This window comes from Scyliorhinus torazame, chromosome 12 (genome assembly GCF_047496885.1).
Source record: "Scyliorhinus torazame isolate Kashiwa2021f chromosome 12, sScyTor2.1, whole genome shotgun sequence".
Lineage (NCBI taxonomy): Eukaryota > Metazoa > Chordata > Chondrichthyes > Carcharhiniformes > Scyliorhinidae > Scyliorhinus > Scyliorhinus torazame.
This window is the reverse complement of record NC_092718.1, coordinates 104,817,189-104,836,214: the sequence shown is the minus strand read 5'-3', so window position 1 is coordinate 104,836,214 and position 19,026 is coordinate 104,817,189. Positions and strand designations below refer to the sequence as shown.

Here is a 19,026-nt window from a genome sequence, read left to right as displayed (position 1 = left end):
GTCAGAGTCAGAGACAGAGTCAGAGACAGAGTCAGAGACAGAGACAGAGTCAGAGACAGAGTCAGAGACAGAATCAGAGTCAGAGTCAGAGTCAGAGACAGAGTCAGAGACAGAGTCAGAGACAGAGTCAGAGTCAGAGACAGAGACAGAGTCAGAGTCAGAGACAGAATCAGAGTCAGAGACAGAGACAGAGTCAGAGACAGAGTCAGAGTCAGAGACAGAATCAGAGTCAGAGACAGAATCAGAGTCAGAGACAGAGTCAGAGTCAGAGTCAGAGACAGAATCAGAGACAGAGTCAGAGACAGAGCCAGAGTCAGAGCCAGAGCCAGAGACAGAGTCAGAGACAGAATCAGAGACAGAGTCAGAGACAGAGTCAGAGACAGAATCAGAGTCAGAGACAGAGTCAGAGTCAGAGACAGAGTCAGAGACAGAATCAGAGTCAGAGACAGAGACAGAGTCAGAGTCAGAGTCAGAGTCAGAGACAGAGACAGAGACAGAGTCAGAGTCAGAGTCAGAGTCAGAGTAAGAGACAGAGACAGAGACAGAGTCAGAGACAGAGTCAGAGACAGAGTCAGAGACAGAGTCAGAGACAGAGTCAGAGACAGAATCAGAGTCAGAGTCAGAGACAGAATCAGAGTCAGAGACAGAGTCAGAGACAGAGACAGAGTCAGAGTCAGAGACAGAGTCAGAGTCAGAGTCAGAGACAGAGACAGAATCAGAGTCAGAGACAGAATCAGAGTCAGAGACAGAATCAGAGTCAGAGACAGAGTCAGAGTCAGAGTCAGAGACAGAATCAGAGACAGAGTCAGAGACAGAGCCAGAGTCAGAGCCAGAGCCAGAGACAGAGTCAGAGACAGAATCAGAGACAGAGTCAGAGACAGAGTCAGAGACAGAATCAGAGTCAGAGACAGAGTCAGAGTCAGAGACAGAGTCAGAGTCAGAGACAGAATCAGAGTCAGAGACGGAGACAGAGTCAGAGTCAGAGTCAGAGTCAGAGACAGAGACAGAGACAGAGACAGAGTCAGAGTCAGAGTCAGAGTCAGAGTAAGAGACAGAGACAGAGACAGAGTCAGAGACAGAGTCAGAGACAGAGTCAGAGACAGAATCAGAGTCAGAGTCAGAGACAGAATCAGAGTCAGAGACAGAGTCAGAGACAGAGACAGAGTCAGAGTCAGAGACAGAGTCAGAGTCAGAGTCAGAGACAGAGACAGAATCAGAGTCAGAGACAGAATCAGAGTCAGAGTCAGAGTCAGAGACAGAGACAGAGTCAGAGACAGAGTCAGAGTCAGAGTCAGAGACAGAGTCAGAGACAGAATCAGAGTCAGAGACAGAATCAGAGACAGAGTCAGAGACAGAGTCAGAGTCAGAGTCAGAGACAGAGTCAGAGACAGAATCAGAGACAGAGTCAGAGTCAGAGACAGAGACAGAATCAGAGTCAGAGTCAGAGACAGAATCAGAGTCAGAGTCAGAGACAGAATCAGAGTCAGAGACAGAGTCAGAGACAGAGTCAGAGACAGAATCAGAGTCAGAGACAGAGTCAGAGTCAGAGTCAGAGACAGAGACAGAGACAGAGACAGAGACAGAGTCAGAGTCAGAGTCAGAGTCAGAGTCAGAGTCAGAGTCAGAGTCAGAGTCAGAGACAGAGACAGAGACAGAGTCAGAGTAAGAGACAGACAGAGTCAGACAGAGTCAGAGACAGAGACAGAGTCAGAGTCAGACAGAGTCAGAGCCGGAGTCAGAGACAGAGACAGAGTCAGAGTCAGAGTCAGAGTCAGAGACAGAGACAGAGTCAGAGTCAGAGACAGAATCAGAGTCAGAGTCAGAGTCAGAGACAGAGACAGAGTCAGAGTCAGAGACAGAGTCAGAGACAGAGTCAGAGTCAGAGTCAGAGACAGAGACAGAGTCAGAGTCAGAGACAGAATCAGAGTCAGAGTCAGAGTCAGAGACAGAGACAGAGACAGAGACAGAGACAGAGTCAGAGACAGAGTCAGAGTCAGAGTCAGAGACAGAGACAGAGTCAGAGTCAGAGACAGAATCAGAGTCAGAGACAGAGTCAGAGTCAGAGACAGAGTCAGAGTCAGAGTCAGAGACAGAGACAGAGACAGAGACAGAGTCAGAGTCAGAGTCAGAGTAAGAGACAGAGACAGAGACAAAGTCAGACAGAGTCAGAGACAGAGACAGAGTCAGAGTCAGAGTCAGACAGAGTCAGAGCCGGAGCCAGAGACAGAGACAGAGTCAGAGACAGAGACAGAGACAGAGACAGAGTCAGAGACAGAATCAGAGTCAGAGTCAGAGTCAGAGACAGAGACAGAGACAGAGACAGAGACAGAGTCAGAGTCAGAGACAGAGTCAGAGACAGAGACAGAGTCAGAGACAGAGACAGAGTCAGAGACAGAGACAGAGTCAGAGACAGAATCAGAGTCAGAGTCAGAGTCAGAGACAGAGACAGAGTCAGAGTCAGAGTCAGAGACAGAGACAGAGTCAGAGACAGAGACAGAGACAGAGACAGAGACAGAGTCAGAGACAGAGTCAGAGTCAGAGTCAGAGACAGAGACAGAGACAGAGACAGTGACAGAGTCAGAGAGAGACAGAGACAGAGTCAGAGTCAGAGACAGAGACAGAGTCAGAGTCAGACCCGGAGTCAGAGACAGAGACAGAGACAGAGACAGAGTCAGAGACAGAGTCAGAGACAGAGACAGAGTCAGAGTCAGAGACAGAATCAGAGTCAGAGTCAGAGTCAGAGACAGAGACAGAGTCAGAGACAGAATCAGAGTCAGAGTCAGAGTCAGAGACAGAGACAGAGTCAGAGTCAGAGACAGAGTCAGAGTCAGAGACAGAGTCAGAGTCAGAGACAGAGTCAGAGACAGAATCAGAGTCAGAGACAGAATCAGAGTCAGAGACAGAATCAGAGTCAGAGACAGAGTCAGAGACAGAGTCAGAGACAGAGACAGAGTCAGAGCCAGAGACAGAGTCAGAGCCAGAGACAGAGTCAGAGAGAGACAGAGACAGAGTCAGAGTCAGAGTCAGAGTCAGAGACAGAGACAGAGACAGAGTCAGAGTAAGAGACAGACAGAGTCAGACAGAGTCAGACAGAGACAGAGACAGAGTCAGAGTCAGACCCGGAGTCAGAGACAGAGACAGAGTCAGAGACAGAGTCAGAGACAGAGACAGAGTCAGAGTCAGAGACAGAATCAGAGTCAGAGTCAGAGTCAGAGACAGAGACAGAGTCAGAGACAGAATCAGAGACAGAGACAGAGTCAGAGTCAGAGACAGAGTCAGAGTCAGAGACAGAGTCAGAGACAGAATCAGAGTCAGAGACAGAATCAGAGTCAGAGACAGAGTCAGAGTCAGAGACAGAATCAGAGTCAGAGACAGAGTCAGAGTCAGAGACAGAGACAGAGACAGAGACAGAGACAGAGTCAGAGTCAGAGTCAGAGTCAGAGACAGAGTCAGAGTCAGAGTCAGAGACAGAGACAGAGACAGAGACAGAGACAGAGACAGAGACAGAGTCAGAGAGAGACAGAGACAGAGTCAGAGTCAGAGACAGAGACAGAGTCAGAGTCAGACCCGGAGTCAGAGACAGAGTCAGAGACAGAGTCAGAGACAGAGACAGAGTCAGAGTCAGAGACAGAATCAGAGTCAGAGTCAGAGTCAGAGACAGAGACAGAGACAGAGTCAGAGACAGAATCAGAGTCAGAGTCAGAGTCAGAGTCAGAGACAGAGACAGAGTCAGAGTCAGAGACAGAGTCAGAGTCAGAGACAGAGTCAGAGTCAGAGACAGAGTCAGAGTCAGAGACAGAGTCAGAGACAGAATCAGAGTCAGAGACAGAATCAGAGTCAGAGACAGAATCAGAGTCAGAGACAGAGTCAGAGACAGAGTCAGAGTCAGAGTCAGAGTCAGAGACAGAGTCAGAGTCAGAGTCAGAGTCAGAGTAAGAGACAGAGACAGAGACAAAGTCAGACAGAGTCAGAGACAGAGACAGAGTCAGAGTCAGAGTCAGACAGAGTCAGAGCCGGAGCCGGAGTCAGAGACAGAGACAGAGACAGAGTCAGAGACAGAGACAGAGACAGAGACAGAGTCAGAGACAGAGTCAGAGTCAGAGACAGAGTCAGAGACAGAGTCAGAGACAGAGTCAGAGACAGAGTCAGAGACAGAGACAGAGTCAGAGACAGAGACAGAGTCAGAGCCGGAGCCGGAGCCGGAGTCAGAGACAGAGTCAGAGACAGAGACAGAGACAGAGTCAGAGACAGAATCAGAGTCAGAGTCAGAGTCAGAGACAGAGTCAGAGACAGAGTCAGAGACAGAGACAGAGTCAGAGACAGAATCAGAGTCAGAGTCAGAGACAGAGACAGAGTCAGAGCCAGAGACAGAGTCAGAGCCAGAGACAGAGTCAGAGACAGAGACAGAGTCAGAGTCAGACAGAGTCAGAGCCGGAGCCGGAGTCAGAGACAGAGACAGAGTCAGAGACAGAGACAGAGACAGAGTCAGAGACAGAGTCAGAGTCAGAGACAGGGTCAGAGACAGAGTCAGAGACAGAGACAGAGTCAGAGACAGAGTCAGAGACAGAGTCAGAGACAGAATCAGAGTCAGAGTCAGAGACAGAATCAGAGTCAGAGACAGAGTCAGAGACAGAGACAGAGTCAGAGTCAGAGTCAGAGACAGAGTCAGAGTCAGAGTCAGAGACAGACAGAATCAGAGTCAGAGACAGAATCAGAGTCAGAGTCAGAGTCAGAGACAGAGACAGAGTCAGAGTCAGAGACAGAGTCAGAGACAGAATCAGAGTCAGAGACAGAATCAGAGTCAGAGTCAGAGACAGAGTCAGAGACAGAGTCAGAGTCAGAGTCAGAGACAGAGTCAGAGACAGAATCAGAGTCAGAGACAGAGTCAGAGTCAGAGACAGAGACAGAATCAGAGACAGAATCAGAGTCAGAGTCAGAGTCAGAGTCAGAGACAGAGTCAGAGTCAGAGTCAGAGACAGAGTCAGAGACAGAATCAGAGTCAGAGACAGAGTCAGAGACAGAGACAGAGACAGAGACAGAGACAGAGTCAGAGTCAGAGTCGGAGTCGGAGTCGGAGTCAGAGTCAGAGACAGAGTCAGAGTCAGAGACAGAGTCAGAGTCAGAGTCAGAGCTAGAGCAAAATCAGAGTCAGGTACATACACAAAAACACACACAAACACCCAGATAGAGACACATACATACATTCTACAAATACCCACTAGCATCTACATACACACGCACAATCATGCCCCGGTACACACGCCCACACCCCAACACAATCCACTGCACCCCCCAACGTGGCAGACATATACATACACGTCTCCCACTGGCACCCCAGCACGCACACAGCCACCACCCTCCTCCCGCACACCCAACCCTCTTCCCCACCGCGTGCACACACACCACCACCACCCCCCGGCACACAAACAGATCCCCACGGCACCCCCAGCCCACGGAGCGCGCGCAGACACCCGCCCCGCCGGCACCCCCCACCCCCGGCACACACACTCACTACCCATCCACCCGGCACACACTCTTCCCCCCCCCCCCCGGCACACACACTCACCACCCCCCACCACACACACTCACCACCCCCCACCACACACACTCACCACCCCCCACCACACACACTCACCACCCCCCACCACACACACTCACCACCCCCCACCACACACACTCACCACCCCCCACCACACACACTCACCACCCCCCACCACACACACTCTCCCCCCCCCCCCCCCCGGCACACACACTCTCTCCCCTCCCCCCCTCACGGCACACACACTCCCCCCCCCACCCGGCACACAAACTCACCACCCCCCCCCCCTCCCCGGCACACCCACTCACCCCCCCCTCCCGCCGGCACACACACTCTCTCCCCTCCCCCCCCTCACGGCACACACACTTCCCCGCCCCCCCACCCCCTCCCCGGCACACACACTCACCACCCCCCACCCGGCACACACTCTCCCCCCCCCCCCCCCCCCGGCACACACACTCACCACCCACCCACCCGGCACACACACTCTTCCCCCCCCTCTCCCGGCACACACACTCACCACCCCCCCCGACACACACTCTTGCCCCCCCCCCCCGGCAAACACACTCACCCCCGCCCCCCCCCGGCACACCCACTCACCCCCACATCGGCACGCGCACTCGCCCTTACCCCCCGGCAAACACACTCACCCCCCCTCCCGAAACACACACTCACCCGTGCCCCCCCCCGGCACACCCACTCACCCCCACATCGGCACGCGCACTCGCCCTTACCCCCCGGCACACACACTCACTCCCCCTCCCGAAACACACACTCACCCGTGCCCCCCCCGGCACACCCACTCACCCCCACATCGGCACGCGCACTCGCCCTTACCCCCAGCGGCGCACACAGTCACAGCCGACCATCCCCCCAACATCCACTCTCCCCAACGCCCCCCCCTCCCCTCCCGGCACACACACTCACCCCCTCCCCTCCCGGCACACACACTCACCCCCCCCCTCACCCCCTGGCACACACACTCACCCCAACCCTTCGGTAACATGCACTGACCCCCAAACCCTCAGCGCATCCACTCCCCCCCCCCCCCCCCCACGCCCACACACTCAACCCACCCCGGCACACACACACTCCCCCCCCCCCCCCCCCCCCCCCGGCACACACACTCACCTCCCCCCGGCACACCCACTCACCCCCCCCTCCCGGCACACACTCTCATCCCCCCTCCCCCCCCGGCACATACACTCGCACCCCTCTGCGCCCACACACTCGCACCCCTCTGCGCCCACACACTCACCCCCCCCCGCGCCCACTCACCCCCCGCCCCCCCGGCACACACACTCACCCCCCCCGGCGCGCACACTCACGTCCACCTCGGCACACACACAACTCACCCCTACCCCTCCCAGCACACACCCATCCCCACTTTCCCACATCCCCCCCCCCCCCCCCGCACACACTCACCCCCACCACCCCCAACACACACACACTCACCCCCAGACACAGCAGACGTACGGGCATGGGATTATATGCGCACTCGGACGCATTAGCTCACACACATTCGTGCAACATGTTGTCTCACTCTCAGACTTGTTTGGGCACTCCTGCTTGGGGCCCTCACGTTATGAAAGCTCTCTCACCCTCAGCACCACCTCTCACAAACATTAAAGGTGCAGTTCATCCACCTTCTCCTCCCAGCCCTCTCGGGTCAGCTGACTGACTGGCAAATGGGCGATCACGAGAGCTCACCACCCACCGGGACATCTCAAGCCCTGCCCGTCGTGCCGCATGTGCCCCCAACTGGAGACCCCGATCTCTCCGAAAGTCCCCAGCACTAAAAACGTGAACCCCAGCAACCCCCACCACAGAGTCTGCCCCGCCCTGCGTGTTAATAGGGTTAGATCACACTCTACAATAAGGCTGCACACAAAGCTGACACTGAGAGGGCACGTAAGACCAGGGTGGTGTTGGGAGTGGGGGAAGTGGACAAGAGATTAGAGTGGGGTGGGCTGGGGTGGGATACCACACCTGATTGATTCCATTTGGTGGCCGGCAGTGGTAAGCCATGCTCTCTGAACCCGACTTGTGCAGGATTGAGAAGAGCAGCGAGGAGGAAGCCATCGGGAATGAACCGCTGGAGAACCCGCGCACAGGGAACGTCACACTCAGCATGGGGGCTCTGCAGGCACCCCGCGTGCCCATCTCACCCCCCCCCTCCCCTCCCCACCTCTCAAATCGTGCCAACCTCCAGGGTCCCCCCACCCCCTGCCATTTTACCAAAACATTTCCTCACAACAATTCCCTTCAAATTCCGCCAACCTCGGTCTTGAAAGCCTTGAGCGACTCCCTTGCCCTCAGCCAGCAGAGCTTGCTGACATCTCCTTCACCAGCCTGGTGCTAATTTTAAGCTTTGGCCCCCTCGATCCGAGGCACCGCCCCCCTCGCCCCTGCCTGCCAATTCCACCAGAGGAGATAGTCTCTCCCTGTCAACCCGACTAAATATGTTGATCGCTTGATGATGTCCTTCGAGAGGTGAGTGGCACATAGGAGTGGCAAGGTTTTGCTGCAGCTGTATGGGGTCTGGGTGAGACCACATCTGGAGTACAGTTTCGGTCTCCTTATTGAAAAGAAAGCATTTCAGGCAAGGTTCACTCAGCTCGTTCCTGGGATGAAGGGTTCATCTTATGAGCAAAGGTTGAAGAGGAACAGGGGGCTGTTGGCACAGTGGTACTGTCACTGCACCAGAGTTCAAATCGCATCACGGTACATCCAAAAAAACAAATCTAGAACTAAAAATCTAACAATGACTGTGAAACCGGAAGACAGGCTATCATCTGAATGGCCATAAATTAGGAGAGGAGAACGTGCAACAAGACCTGGGTGTCCGCGTACACCAGTCACTGAAGGTAAGCATACAGGTGCAGCAGGGGTAAAGAAGGCAAATGGTATGCTGGCCTTCATAGCGAGAGGATTTGAACTGGGATGTCTTACTGCAGTTATACAGGGCCTTAGTGTGGCCACACCTGGAATATTGTGTGCAGTTTTGGTCTCCTTATCGGAGGAAGGATGTTCTTGCTGTAGCGGGAATGGGAGAGAAGGTTTACCAGACTGAATCCTGGGATGGCAGGACTGACATTTGAGGAGCGATTGAGTCAGTTAGGATTGTATTCGCTGGAGTTCAGAAGAATGAGAGGGGATCTCAAAGAAACCTATAAAATTCTAACAGGGCTGGACAGGGTAGATGCAAGAAGGATGTCCCCGATGGTGGGGGTGCCCAGACCCAGAGGTCACAGGCTGAGGTTAAGGAGTAGACCATTTAGGACAGAGATAAAGAGAAATTTAGTCACTCGGAGAGTGGTCAGCCTGAGGAGTTTGCTACCACAGAGAATCGTTGAGGCCAAAACATTGTATGTTTTCCAAATGCAGTTAGATACAGCACTTGGGGCGAAGGGAGTCAAAAGATATGGGGAGTGAAGGTGAGTTGGATGATCAGCCATAAGAATGAATGGTGGAGCAGGCTAGAGGGGCTGAATGGCCTCATCCTGCTCCTATTTTCTATGTTTCTATAAACCATTGTCGATTGTTGCCAAAAAAACCTTTAGGGGAAGAATTTTTTTATAAATGAACAGTTCCCAACTCTTTTTTTTCCCAATTAAAGGGCAATTTAGCACGGCCGATTCACCTACTCTGCACATCTTTTTGGGCTGTGCGGGTGAGACCCCTGCTGACATGGGGAGAATGTGCAAACTCCACACGGACAGTGAGCCGGTGCCTGGATCGAACCTGTGTCCTCGCGCCGTGAGGCAGAAATGCTAAACCTTGAGGCAGTAGTGCTAACCGTACTGCCCGAGGGAAAGAGTCGACCGCGTGTCTGGAGGCACATGTAGGTCAGGCCAGGTAAGGATGACTTCCTTCCATTCGTGAACCAAGTGGGTTTTTATGACGATCAACAATGGTCATCTTTCGACTTTAAATTCCAGATTTCTTTTTCGATTGAATTCAAATTCCACCATCTGCTGTGGCAGGATTCGAACCTGGGCCCCCAGAGCATGACTCTGGATTGCTAGTCCGGCAACATTACCACTGTGCCACTCCCTCCATACACAACCCCTTATAGAACTAACCCCCTATTTCAGCGGGGAATCTGCGGCATCACCCTTCAAGCACCTTTACTGAATTGCCGGGTCCAGAATTGAACATAGTTAGGGAGGGGAACTCTGTACAGCTGCAACAGAACATCCACCCAGTGTATTCCAGCCCCTCGAGATATAGGCCAGTGTTTCATTTTGCTTTCTCTTTAATTATTTTGTACCAGTCCTCCAAAGATTTCAGTGATTTCCACACACGGACCCTTTACAATTGAAGAAAGCAAATAAAAACTGCCAGAATTCCACGATTCACGTGCTTTGTTTCACAGAGGGCGAACCCCCCCCCCCCGGCCCCCCACCCAGGTCTCAGGAGTGGCAGTGCGAGGAGGGGACAGGATCCACGATGCCCGGAGTGGAGGGTGTTTAGGCAAGGGAAGCCGGGAGGGGAGGCTTTGACGGACTGCGGAGTTAAGGCAATGAGGTCCGGGAGAGACAGACAGAGAGCAATGAAGGCAGAGAGGGAGAGAGAGAGAGCGAGAGAGAGAGAGAAACTCGGAGGGAATAGTCACAGGAGCAGTAGACGAGTGGGAATCAGAGGATGCCAGGAAGCCAGGTCAATTCACATCCTCCGATCACCTGCACCATCAGGGGTGGGAAAAGACACACACTGAGCCCCCACTGCTGCTGACTGCTCCCTAGTCCCATCCAGCTCCAGAGTGCCGACTGAGAACACAACACTGTGAAGCTAGACAGCTGGGCAGCCTCACGGCTGGCTTCAATCAGGAATCTTAGACTTTCCTGCATGCGGACACTGAGTGCTTGAGTCCAGGGAGAGGGGGGCTCAAGCCCACCCATCAGCTGAAAAAGCACAGGCCGGGCCTGGAGCCCTTCCTGATCAGCAGTTGGGGCTCAGTCCCACAGACAGGGGTGGAATTCTTCGGCGCGGAGCCAGCTAACTCAGTTCCATCCCAGAGCACATCGGCGGACAATCGGACAAAGGCACAACAAGAGCACAGGATGTTAAAGACGAGTTCACACAAACCAGCGGCAGCGAAGCCCCACAAATAGGTTCACCATCAAACAGCGCGATCTCACCTCTCGCTCTCTGCTCCCTCTTGCTGTCCATGCTCTCCTCCAGACACCTGCTCACTCGAGGATCCCACCCGCAGACTGACATCTCCGGAGTCAGGAAAGGGCTGGTTCTCGTTTCCAGTTCTCGAGCTGGTTGAGGGATAACCTGATGCAGGTAGAGTGACAGTATGAATGATGCATTACTTCCCCCCCAATGTTAATCCAGCTTCCTGACACAGTCACTCAGTAACCCCACTACCCTCCCAGCACTGAGTTACTGACTACATCCATACTGATGTTAATCCAGCAACCTCACACAGTCACTCAGTAACCCCACTCACCCCCCAGCGCCGAGTTACTGATTGTATCTCTACTGATGTTAATCCAGCTTCCTCACACAGTCACTCAGTAACCCCACTCACCCCCCAGCGCCGAGTTACTGATTGTATCTCTACTGATGTTAATCCAGCTTCCTCACACAGTCACTCAGTAACCCCACTCACCCCCCAGCGCCGAGTTACTGATTGTATCTCTACTGATGTTAATCCAGCTTCCTCACACAGTCACTCAGTAACCCCACTCACCCCCCAGCACCGAGTTACTGACTACATCCATACTGATGTTAATCCAGCTCCCTCACACTGTCACTCCATAACCCCACTGCCCCCCCAGCACCGTGTTACTGACTGTATCTCTACTGATGTTAATCCAGCTTCCTCACACAGTCACTCAGTAACCCCACTCACCCCCCAGCACCGAGTTACTGATTGTATCTCTACTGATGTTAATCCAGCTCCCTCACACTGTCACTCCATAACCCCACTGCCCCCCCAGCACCGTGTTACTGACTGTATCTCTACTGATGTTAATCCAGCTTCCTCACACAGTCACTCAGTAACCCCACTACCCTCCCAGCACTGAGTTACTGACTACATCCATACTGATGTTAATCCAGCTCCCTCACACAGTCACTCCATAACCCCACTGCCCTCCCAGCACCGTGTTACTGACTGTATCTCTACTGATGTTAATCCAGCTCCCTCACACAGTCACTCAGTAACCCCACTACCCTCCCAGCACTGAGTTACTGACTGTATCTCTACTGATGTTAATCCAGCTTCCTCACACAGTCACTCAGTAACCCCACTACCCTCCCAGCACTGAGTTACTGACTACATCCATACTGATGTTAATCCAGCTTCCTCACACAGTCACTCAGGAACCCCACTCACCCCCCAGCACCGAGTTACTGACTGTATCTCTACTGATGTTAATCCAGCTTCCTCACACAGTCACTCAGTAACCCCACTACCCTCCCAGCACTGAGTTACTGACTACATCCATACTGATGTTAATCCAGCTTCCTCACACAGTCACTCAGTAACCCCACTCACCCCCCAGCGCCGAGTTACTGATTGTATCTCTACTGATGTTAATCCAGCTTCCTCACACAGTCACTCAGTAACCCCACTCACCCCCCAGCACCGAGTTACTGATTGTATCTCTACTGATGTTAATCCAGCTTCCTCACACAGTCACTCAGTAACCCCACTACCCTCCCAGCGCCGAGTTACTGACTACATCCATACTGATGTTAATCCAGCTCCCTCACACAGTCACTCCATAACCCCACTGCCCTCCCAGCACCGTGTTACTGACTGTATATCTACTGATGTTAATCCAGCTCCCTCACACAGTCACTCAGTAACCACACTACCCTCCCAACACTGAGTTACTGACTACATCCATACTGATGTTAATCCAGCTTCCTCACACAGTCACTCAGTAACCCCACTCCCCCCAGCACCAAGTTACTGACTGTATCTCTACTGATATTAATCCAGCTCCCTCACCCTGTCAGTCAGTAACCCCACTGCCCTCCCAGCACCGTGTTACTGACTGTATCTCTACTGATGTTAATCCAGCTCCCTCACACTGTCGCACAGTAACCCTACTCCTCCCAGTGCCGAGTTACTGACTGTATCCCTACTGATGTTAATCCAGCTCCCTCACACAGTCACTCAGTAACCCCACTCCCCCCAGCACCAAGTTACTGACTGTATCTCTACTGATGTTAATCCAGCTCAATCACAATGTCATTCAGTAACCCCACTCCACCCCAGTGCCGAGATGCTGACTGTATCTCAACTGATATTAATCCAGCTTCCTCACACTGTCACTCAGTAACCCCACTCCCTCCCAGCGCCGAGTTACTGACTGTATCTCTACTGATGTTAGTCTAGTTCCCTCACACTGTCACTCAGTAACCCCACTCCCCCCCAGCGCCATGTTACTGACTGTATCTCTGATGTTAATCCAGCTTCCTCACACTGTCACTCGGTAACCCCACTCACCCCCCAGCGCCGAGTTACTGACTGTATCTCTACTGATGTTAGTCTAGTTCCCTCACACTGTCACTCAGTAACCCCACTCCCCCCCAGCGCCATGTTACTGACTGTATCTCTGATGTTAATCCAGCTTCCTCACACTGTCACTCAGTAACCCTACTCAACCCCCCAGCACCGGGTTACTGACTGTATCTCGACTGATGTTAATCCAGCTCAATCACCCTGTCACTCAGTAACCCCACTCCCCCCCCCCCCCCCCCGCGCCGAGTTACTGACTGTATCTCTACTGATGTTAATCCAGCTCAATCACACCGTCACTCAGTAACCCCACTCCCCCCCCCCCCCCCCCCCCCCCCCAGCGCCGAGTTACTGACTGTATCTCTACTGATGTTAATCCAACTTCCTGACACTGTCACCCAGTAACCCCACTCCCCCCCATCATCGTGTTACTGATTGTATCTCTACTGATGTTAATCCAGCTCGATCACACCGTCACTCAGTAACCCCACTCCTCCCCAGTGCCGAGTTACTGACTATCTCTACTGATGTTAATCCAGCTCCCTCACACTGTCACTCAGTAACCTCACTCACCCCCCAGCACAGAGTTACTGACTGTATCTCTACTGATGTTAATCCAGCTTCCTCACACTGTCACTCAGTAACCCCACTCACCACCCAGCACCGAGTTACTGACTGTATCTCAACTGATGTTAATCCAGCTCGATCACACCGTCACTCAGTAACCCCACTCCCTTCCAGCGCCGAGTTACTGACTGTATCTCTACTGATGTTAATCCAGCTCAATCACACTGTCACTCAGTAACCCCAGTCCCCCCACCCCAGTACCGTTGTAATGACTGTATCTCTACTGATGTTAATCCAGCTCAATCACACTGTCACTCAGTAACCCCAGTCTCCCCCACCCCAGCACCGTGTTACTGACTGTATCTCTACTGATGTTAATCCTGCTTCCCACACTGTCACTCAGTAACCCCACTAGCCACCCAGTGCTGTGTTACTGACTGTATCTCTACTGATGTTAATCCAGCTCCTTCACGCCAGCTCCCTCACACTGTCACTCAGTAACACCACTACCCCACCAGCACCTAGTTCCTGACTGTTTCACTGATGTTAATCCAGGTTCCTCACACTGTCGCTCAGTAACCATCCTCCCCCCCCAGCACTGTGTTAGTGACTGTATCTTTACTGATGTTACTCCAGCTCCTTTACGCTGTCACTCAGTCATCCTTCATTTTACCTGTGTCGGACTCAGTGTCTTCCTTTGGGAGTACTTGACTCGCCCCAGGCGTTCTGATGTCGGGCACCTCGAGAGCAGCTAGGCTGGCCTTGTGTCTGCTGGATATGCTGTCCAGCTGGGATTTCACAATGTGGCTGGAGTTCTTCCGATCAATCGATGCTTTCACTTGGGGATGGAGGAGAGAGCGGAACATCAGATTAATGATTCCTCGGCTTTGCAGGATTAGCTGTAGGGGGTGCGCAGGTAGAGTTGAAAAGCAACATAAATCAAAGGAGGACATATGTTATTAAGGCCAATGGCAGGCGGGCTAACTATCAGTATGCATTTGTGGGTCAATGTTCAAATACAAATGCCTCCCTTCAATGACAGGATGTCAACGAAACATGAATGTGAGAACACTCCTGCCCATTACATTGAGATGGCATTGGGTTCCAAAAATTCCTGGGCACTGTGACGTTGCAACTACCCCATTGCCAGCCAAGCCTTTGCGAGTAACATACCGGTAAATTTGACTTCTGGCTTATAACCAGAAGAAGCACGGCACTGTGAGAGGGTCAGTGCTGAGGGAGCGCTGCACTGTCAGAGGGTCAGTACTGAGGGAGTGCTGCACGGTCAGAGGGTCAGTACTGAGGGAGCGCTGCACTGTCAGAGGGTCAGTACTGAGGGAGCGCCGCACTGTCAGAGGGTCAGTACTGAGGGAGCGCTGCACTGTCAGAGAGTCAGTACTGAGGGAGTGCTGCACTGTCAGAGGGTCAGTACTGAGGAAATGCTGCACTGTCAGAGAGTCAGTACTGAGGGAGTGCTGCACTGTCAGAGGGTCAGTACTGAGGGAATGCTGCACTGTCAGAGGGTCAGTACTGAGGGAGTGCAGCACTGTCAGAGGGTCAGTACTGAGGGAGTGCTGCACTGTCAGAGGGTCAGTACAGGGGGAGCACTGCACTATCAGAGCGTCAGTACCGAGGGTGTGCTGCACTGTCAGAGGGTCAGTACTGAGGGAGAGCTGCACTGTCAGGGGGTCAGTACTGAGGGAGTGCTGCACTGTCGGAGGGTCAGTACTGAGGGAGCGCTGCACTGTCAGAGGGTCAGTACTGAGGGAGAGCTGCAATGTTTGAGGGTCAGTACTGAGGGAGTGCTGCACTGTGAGAGGGTCAGTACTGAGGGAGCGCTGCACTGCCAGAGAGTCAGTACTGAGGGAGTGCTGCAATGTTTGAGGGTCAGTACTGAGGGAGTGCTGCACTGTCAGAGGGTCAGTACTGAGGGAGCGCTGCACTGCCAGAGAGTCAGTACTGAGGGTGTGCTGCAATGTTTGAGGGTCAGTACTGAGGGAGTGCTGCACTGTCAGAGGGTCAGTACTGAGGGAGTGCTGCACTGTCAGAGGGTCAGTACTGAGGGAGAGCTGCACTGCCAGAGAATCAGTACTGAGGGAGTGCTGCAATGTTTGAGGGTCAGTACTGAGGGAGTGCTGCACTGTCAGAGGGTCAGTACTGAGGGAGTGCTGCACTGTCAGAGCGTCAGTACTGAGGGAGAGCTGCACTGTCAGAGGGTCAGTACTGAGGGAGTGCTGCACTGTCAGAGGGTCAGTACTGAGGGAGAGCTGCACTGCCAGAGAATCAGTACTGAGGGAGTGCTGCAATGTTTGAGGGTCAGTACTGAGGGAGAGCTGCACTGTCAGAGGGTCAGTACTGAGGGAGTGCTGCACTGTCAGAGGGTCAGTACTGAGGGAGAGCTGCACTGCCAGAGAATCAGTACTGAGGGAGTGCTGCAATGTTTGAGGGTCAGTACTGAGGGAGTGCTGCACTGTCAGAGGGTCAGTACCGAGGGAGTGCGACACTGTCAGAGGGTCAGTACTGAGGGAGTGCTGCACTGCCAGAGGGTCAGTACGGAGGGAGAGCTGCATTGTTGGAGGGACATCATTTAGGCAGCCCTCTCTCCATCTCTTGACTTGCTCCAGCCCCTACAGGCCTCCTCGTCTCTGCAACCTGCTCCAACTCCCCAGCCTGATTTCCAGGGCTCCACCTTTGGCGGCGTGCCTTCAGCTGCCTTAATTCCGGAGCTCCGGGTTTCTATTCCTAAACATTTCTGCCTCTCAGCCGGGTTCATCTTGGTTCAGACCCTGATTGGAACTGGCCGCCTTGAATTAGCTCCTTCGGTGGTCCCCTATCGACTTGTGTTAATGCATGCACCTTGTAAAGGGCCTTTTGGAGTGAGGGAGGTGCACACACTACCCCTACCACATGGCAGTGAGGGCCTGCGCAGCGTTAATGTAAGCCTACTTGTGACATGAATAAAGATTATTATTAAAAGTACCACCGTGATACCCAGGTGGGAAAACCTACCTCCTTCCTGTCGCTGGTCGGTACCTGAAAAAAAAATGAAGTATTAAACGACTGGTTTGGGTGGTTGGTGAAAGGGAGGGGTGGGAGGAGAGAGAAACAGAGTTGGAGGGACCGCGTGAGGGATGAGGGAACTGTGGAGGGTGCCCACGAAATATGCAGACGGAGGCAGAGCAACTTCCCTGATGGGGAAGCCGGGCTCTCCCAGGCCACGGGTCGACAGGTCTGCTCCCCTGCGCGTTTCTGCGAGGATGACTGGCTATCTAACCGCACCAGCCAGCCAAGACCCCCCCCACCCTGCTCCCCCCCCACCTCCCACGGTCGCTACAGGAGGCTCTGGCACCCTGTGAACTGCCTCACTCCTGCTCAGTCTCACAACGGCAGTTTTACTGTGGCTCAGTGAGGCTCAGTCCCACGATGCCCGACTCTGTCTCGCTCCTGCTCTCCAAGGCACACACATGGGTCCTTTCTGCGGCGAGCACCGCCACCCAGTGGCGGTAGCCTGGTACTGCTGTTGGCAATTCTGCAGTGCAGAGAGTCCCTAATCTCCCTCCCAGTGCAGAGGGTCCCTGATCACCAGCCCCCAGTGTCCCAATCCCCCTCCCAGTGCAGAGGGTAGAGGGTCCCCCGATAGCCCTCCCCAGTTTAGAGGGTCCTTGATTTCCCTCCCAGTACAGAGGATCTCCCTCTGCAGTGTAGAGGATCCCTTGCTCCCCCTCTGCAGTGTAGAGGGCCACCCAATTTCCGTCCCGAGTGTCGAGGGAGCCCGATTCCCTCCCCATACCCGAGAGTCCCTAATCTCGCTCCCAGTGCAGAGAGTCCCCAGTCGCCCTCCCCAGTGTAGAGGGTCCCCAGTCCCATTCCCCAGTGTAGAGGGTCCCCAATCACCCTTCCCAGTGTAGAGGGTCCACTATCGCCCTCCCCAGTGCAGAGGGTCCCCCGATCCCCATCCCCAGTGTAGAGGGTCCCCAATCCCCCTTCCCAGTGTAGAGGGTCCACTATCGCCCTCGCCAGTGCAGAGGGTCCCCCGATCCCCCTCCCCAGTGTAGAGGGTCCCCAATCACCTTCCCCAGTGCAGAGGGTCCCCAATCCCCCTCCCCAGTGCAGAGGGTCCCCTGATAGCCCTTCGCAGTTTAGAGCCCTTCGCAGTTTAGAGGGTCCTTGATTTCCCTCCCAGTACAGAGGATCTCCCTCTGCAGTGTAGAGGATCTCTTGCTCCCCATCTGCAGTGTAGAGGGCCACCAAATCTCCGTCCCGAGTGTCGAGGGAGCCTGATTCCCTCCCCATACCCGAGAGTCCCTAATCTCCCTCCCATTGCAGAGAGACCCCAGTCGCCCTCCCCAGTGTAGAGGGTTCCCCAATCCCATTCCCCAGTGTAGAGGGTCCCCAATCCCCTCTCCCAGTGTAGAGGGTCCCCAATCCTCCTTCCCAGTGTAGAGGGTCCCCAATCCCCCCTCCCCCAGTGTAAAGGGTCCCCAATCCCCCTTCCCAGTGTAGAGGGTCTCCTATCCCACTTCCCAGTGTAGAGGGTCCCCATTCCACTTCCCCAGTGTCGAGGGTCCCCCAATCCCACTCCCCAGTGTAGAGGGTCCTCCAATCCCCCTTCCCCAGTGTAGAGGTCTCCAATCCCCTTCCCCAGTGTATAGGGTCTCCAATCCCCCTTCCCAGTGTAGAGGGTCCCTGATTCTCCTCCCAGTGTAGAGGGTCTCCAATTCCCCTTCCCAGTGTAGAGTGTCCCCAATCCCCCCTCCCCCAGTGTAGAGGGTCCCCCAATCCCCCTTCCCAATGTTGAGGCTCTCCAATCCGCTTCCCCAGTGTAGAGGGTCTCCAATGCCCCTCCGAGTGCAGAGGGTCCCAAATCCCCCTCCCCCAGTGTAGAGGGTCCCCAATCCCCCTTCCCAGTGTAGTGGGTCCCCCAATCCCCCTCCCCAGTGTAGAGGGTCCACTATCCCCCCTCCCCCAGTGTAGAGGGTACCCGATCCCCCTCCCCAGTGCAGAGGGTTCACTATCGCCCTCCCAGTGCAGAGGACCCACTGTCGCCCTCCCCAGTGTAGAGGGTGCCCCGATCCCCCTCCCCAGTGTAGAGGGTCCCCTATCCCCACCCCAGTGCAGAGGGTTCCCTATCCCCCCTCCCCAATACAGAGGATCTGCTATCGCCCTCCCCAGTGCAGAGGGTCCCCCGATCCCCATCCCCAGTGCGAGGGTCCACTATCACCTTCCCCAGTGCAGAGGGTCCACTATCGCCCTCCCCAGTGCAGAGGGACCACTATCACCTTCCTCAGTGCAGAGGGTCCAATATCGCCCACCCCAGTGCAGAGGGTCCCCTTTCGCCCTCCCAGTGCAGAGGGTCCCGCGATCCCCTTCCCCAGTGCAGAGGGTCCCCTTTCGCCCTCCCAGTGCAGAGGGTCCCCCGATCCCCCTCCCAGTG

At 54.4% G+C, this 19,026-nt stretch overlaps 1 protein-coding gene across 1 annotated transcript in view; it reads right to left on the bottom strand.

Annotated features, from left to right (window-relative positions):
• Positions 1-19,026, bottom strand: part of LOC140387097 (rho guanine nucleotide exchange factor 12-like) — a 235,067-nt gene that overhangs the window by 53,776 nt on the left and 162,265 nt on the right. The window contains exons 10-12 of the mRNA XM_072470106.1: positions 16,602-16,625; positions 14,266-14,430; positions 10,684-10,825 (exon numbers count right to left, since the gene is read on the bottom strand). Coding sequence (XP_072326207.1) covers positions 10,684-10,825; positions 14,266-14,430; positions 16,602-16,625 — 331 coding nt within the window. The remainder of the gene's footprint in view (positions 1-10,683; positions 10,826-14,265; positions 14,431-16,601; positions 16,626-19,026) is intronic.